The 5,000-nt window shown below is 48.6% G+C and overlaps 1 protein-coding gene across 1 annotated transcript in view; it reads right to left on the bottom strand.

Annotated features, from left to right (window-relative positions):
* Positions 1–5,000, bottom strand: part of LOC125043670 (homeobox protein Hox-B4-like) — a 24,800-nt gene that overhangs the window by 18,382 nt on the left and 1,418 nt on the right. Inside the window, exon 3 of the mRNA XM_047639904.1 lies at positions 717–776. Within this exon, the coding sequence (XP_047495860.1) occupies positions 717–776 (60 nt within the window). The remainder of the gene's footprint in view (positions 1–716; positions 777–5,000) is intronic.

A 5,000-nucleotide genomic window follows, 5' to 3' on the forward strand; every position in this document is an offset into this window, starting at 1 on the left:
GTGTGTGTGTTTGTGTGTGTGTGTGTGTGTGTGTGTGTGTGTGTGTGTGTGTGTGTGTGTGTGTGTGTGTGTGTGTGTGTGTGTGTGTGAATGCGCATGTACTTTTACAAGTGTTTACTGGCGTACGTTCCTTGTACATGAGAGCATTTACGTGTTTCAGTGTTGACAATGGCTCTGTCTTTCCGTATCCTCCCATTCCCATTCTCATTCCCCCCACTCCTAACACACGCCAGGGCGACAGAGGACAGAGCGTGACAAGAGGCGAAGGATCGAATGGAAATAAATCGTCACAGCCTTGGTTACTAAAGTCCTTGTTGCTCCCTGAGGTCCTCGCTGCCTGCTCCATTGTTGTGCCAATGTTGCAGTGCAGTAGCAAAATTGGGCGCTCATTCCACTGTTACTATCTCTTGCAGACCTCTAAACATGCTTTCCCGCATGCCACCGCTCTAACTAACGAGATAAAGATTTGGATTCCATAAGGAGAAAAATATAGACGTGCTTTTGTTTTTGTTTTTCTTTGTACAGGTGTTAGCACCACCAACCACCGACTTACACCTTTTAAGAAGATCCTGGGCAGAGGAAGGAAGAGAGAGAAGAAAGGGTAGGAGATGGAGAAACTGAGAAAAATCGTTATTGCAACAGCCAATGAAAAATAAGAGATTTTGAACAAGAGTGGCGTCATCAGCGAGGTCCGACGTCATGGATGCGCTTTTTACCTCCTCATTGAAGCTGTGCGTGATCTTCTCTGGAGGTTGCCGGAGGCCGTCGTCAATTTCCTGGTAGGAGTAAGGGAGGGCGATGATGGAAGGGGAAACACACGAACGGGGAAGAAAAGAAGTATGCACAATACGAAGGAATTAGTTGGCAGCGCCTGGCGAAGGTCGGACGCATACAAGGGCACCGTGTACAGGACAAAAACTCAAGACAAAATACTTGGCAGGACAGAAGACAAAAATAAAACAAACTGAACAAATAGAAAAATGCTTCTTATTATCTATATTACTGATATAAGGCACTTGGTTATGACAACATATGCAAAAGAATGAATAAATAAATAATGTGACATTACAATCAGATGCACAAGATGCAAAATTACGGGGGACATACATATGAACAATGCACAAGATGATTGTGAAAACATGCATGAGACACATACAGACACATAGACACGTACAGACACGTAGACACATATTGCATTTACTCAGGTTCTTGCAATTACTCCACGGTAACAATACGATGTGTAGGTGGAAAAATGAAGGATAAGGAAATAGGAAGGTACGAAGGATACACGGAAGATCTTTCACAGAACTTATGTGTGTATATATATATATATATATATATATATATCTATCTGTGTGTGTGTGTATGTGTGTGTGTGTGTGTGTGTGTGTGTGTGTGTGTGTGTGTGTGTGTGTGTGTGTGTGTGTGTGTGTGTGTATGTGTGTGTGTGTGTGTGCATGTCTGTGTGTGTGTGTGTGTGTGTGTGTGTGTGTGTGTGTGTGTGTGTGTGTGTGTGTGTGTGTGTGTGTGCGTGCGTGTGCGTGTGTGTGTGTTGATAGATAGATGTAGATTGATATTGATAGACAGATAGATATACATAGATGGATAAATAGATATATATATAGATAGAGAAAGTAAAAAGAAAACATAGGAAGTGGAATTCCGAAGCGGAGACCAATTTTCCCAGAGCATTCACTTCCCTGATCGAGCATCTGGCTCACCGACGCAGTTTCATGAATGAAATGCGCCGATGACGCAACTAACAGGTCAGATGAGCGCTGGAATAAATTATCATTCACTTGGGAAAGCCAAGGACGACCAGGCTGGCGACGAGATGTTTGTCAAGCGGAGTCTTCTTGGGTGCACTCCTGTTACTCACGTCGGCAGCTTGTGTGCGTTTGTTTACACACACACACACACACACACACACACACACACACACACACACACACACACTCACAGACACACACACACACACACACATACACACGCACATATATATATATAAATATACATACATACACACACATACATATGTATGTGTATCTATGTATATATATATACATATACATATAAACACACACACTGCCGCCGGCGCGATGAGCTTCCCAAGCTGCTTCGGCGAGTGATCGAGACCCAAACGAACCGGAAGCTGTTTCCCTTGGCAGACGGCGGCCGGGGATTCGCCCTGGCAAGGCCTTCTCCCACATGCCCCGAGTACCCATTACCCAAATTATTCGCACCTTCGCATTCTTATTAATGTTCTAGACCAGTCCCGCGATGTGTGCATGATTCTCAAAAGGTCATGCAAAAGAAGCCTGCGCTGGTCACATGAAGGCCTTGAGTTCAGACCGCGTGACCTGGCGGTTGGTCACATGGCTTCCTGCTGACCTGGAAAGCAACGCGTCCTCCATAACAATGTCCAGGATTTAGCCAGAGCTGCCAAGTCTTCTGATCTCTTTTGGCGATCCTCTGAGCCAGTCTTGCCATATTCTCCACACGTCTTTATTTTTCTCTCGTTACCTTAAGGCTTAAGCCGCACTCGCTATCGCCAACCTGACTTGATATCGCCAACCTGCACTCACTATCGCCAACCTACATTTGCTATCGCCAACCTGCACTCGCTATCGCCAACCTACATTTGCTATCGCCAACCTGCACTCGCTATCGCCAACCTGCACTCACTATCGCCAACCTACATTCGCTATCGTCAACCTGCACTCGCAATCGCCAACCTACATTCGCTATCGTCAACCTGCACTCGCAATCGCCAACCTACATTCGCTATCGCCAACCTGCACTCGCAATCGCCAACCTACATTCGCTATCGTCAACCTGCACTCGCAATCGCCAACCTACATTCGCTATGGCCAACCTGCACTCACTACCGGCAACCTACATTCGCTATCGCCAACCTACACTCACTATCGCCAACCTACATTCGCTATCGTCAACCTGCACTCGCAATCGCCAACCTACATTCGCTATCGCCAACCTGCACTCACTATCGCCAACCTACATTCGCTATCGCCAACCTACAATCGCTATCGCCAACCTGCACTCGCTATGGCCAACCTACATTCGCTATCGCCAACCTGCACTCAGAGGCACCTGGAGGGCCTGGTCACCCGCGGCGGCTCTGCTTACACCGCCCCGGCACGCGCGCGGTGTTGGGATTCACCGCGTGTGGCCTGGCGGGCGCCTCTCCCGCCGGGGACTTTGCTTGTGCGGAAAGAGGAAGTGGGAGGCGGAGAGCGGATGAGACACGGAGGAAAGAAAACGGACGAAAGAAAAGAAAGTGGAAGAAATCAGGTAAAGAGTAAGAGGGGAGGATGAGAGGAAGGGGATAGAAAAAGAACAAAACTATAGAGGAACATAATCAAGAGGAAAGCGAGCCTTAGCGGCCGACTCGGCTCGTCGGCGCAGCGCAAGATCTGGTTACTAACGTGTTCGAGTTGCAAAATTTGCTTACCGATTCTGGGCACAGGCTCAGTTGTGCGCTGGATCTCTCTCTCTCTCTCTCTCTCTCTCTCTCTCTCTCTCTCTCTCTCTCTCTCTCTCTCTCTCTCTCTCTCTCTCTCTCTCTCTCTCTCTCTCGCTCTCTCTCTATCTCTTGCTCTCTCTTTCTCTCTCTCTCTCTCTCTCTCTCTCTCTCTCTCTCTCTCTCTCTCTCTCTCTCTCTTTCTCTTTCTCTTTCTCTTTCTCTTTCTCTCTCTCTCTCTCTCTCTCTCGCTCTCGCTCTCTCTCTCTCTCTCTCTCTCTCTCTCTCTCTCTCTCTCTCTCTCTCTCGCTCTCTCTCTATATCTTGCTCTCTCTTTCTCTCTCTCTCTCTCTCACTCTCTCTCTCTCTCTCTCTCTCTCTCTCTCTCTCTCTCTCTCGCTCTCTCTCTATCTCTTGCTCTCTCTTTCTCTCTCTCTCTCTCTCTCTCTCTCTCTCTCTCTCTCGCTCTCTCTTTCTCTCTCTCTCTCTCTCTCTCTCTCTCTCTCTCTCTCTCTCTCTCTCTCTCGCTCTCTCTCGCACTCTCTCTCTCTCTCTCTCTCTCGCTCTCTCTCGCTCTCTCTCGCTCTCTCTCTCTCTCTCTCTCTCTCTCTCTCTCTCTCTCTCTCTCTCTCTCTCTCTCGCTCTCTCTCTCGCTCTATCTCTCGCTCTCTCTCTCTCTCTCTCTCTCTCTCTCTCTCTCTCTCTCTCTCTCTCTCTCTCTCTCTCTCTCTCTCTCTCTCTCTCTCTCTCTCAAAAGGCTTAACGCATGTCCATGCGTCAGTCCATTGAGAATTCGCACTTGCCCAAACCGGTTTTAAAAGTCCTACCCCAGGGCGCCTCACACGCCGGGTCCCAAACACAGCTGGTCGCCCTGCATGTAGGAACCCCCGTTTATGTCCTTATAGGGAGGGCGGAGTGGGCTGACCCCTCAGGCCGCCCGCACGAGCGACTGGGCGTGGGGGAGGTGGGCGGCACGGGGTCCTACGCAAGCGTAAGGAAGAATCGAATGAGTTAGAAAGAAAATAGAGCAAAAAGCGAGGAGGGATGAGGAAGTAATGAAGTAGGCGGGAAGGAAATGAAGGACTGGTAAAAGAAGAGAACATGAATAAATATCTAGAATATGAACGAGCAGCAAGAGACAAAGGAACGCAGAACGAGGGAAATGGCCGACGAATACTACAAAATACTGATATGAATCGAAAAGAAAGTCAGTAGGAAGAAAGTTTGAGAGTATGAGGTATTCGTCCCGGCCTGGTGAAAAAAGAGGGCGAAAAAGACCCCTTCTATGGGCGTCCGCAGAGGGGCACGAGAGGCGGGCGTGGGAGGTCGCTGAGTCTATATTCCTCCCGGGCATTGCAAGGTGCAGGGTCACCACCTATTCGGTCGGAAACTCGTCAAACTGCCTCCACTCGATCGTGACAGGTGCTGGGGGCCGTGAGCGCCTCTCGCTGTAGTCTTAGACATGTTTCGTTCGATTTTTCTTTTACCATCATGCCCTGAACCTTTGTATCTTTGTAAT

This window comes from Penaeus chinensis, chromosome 34 (assembly GCF_019202785.1).
Source record: "Penaeus chinensis breed Huanghai No. 1 chromosome 34, ASM1920278v2, whole genome shotgun sequence".
Taxonomy (NCBI): domain Eukaryota; kingdom Metazoa; phylum Arthropoda; class Malacostraca; order Decapoda; family Penaeidae; genus Penaeus; species Penaeus chinensis.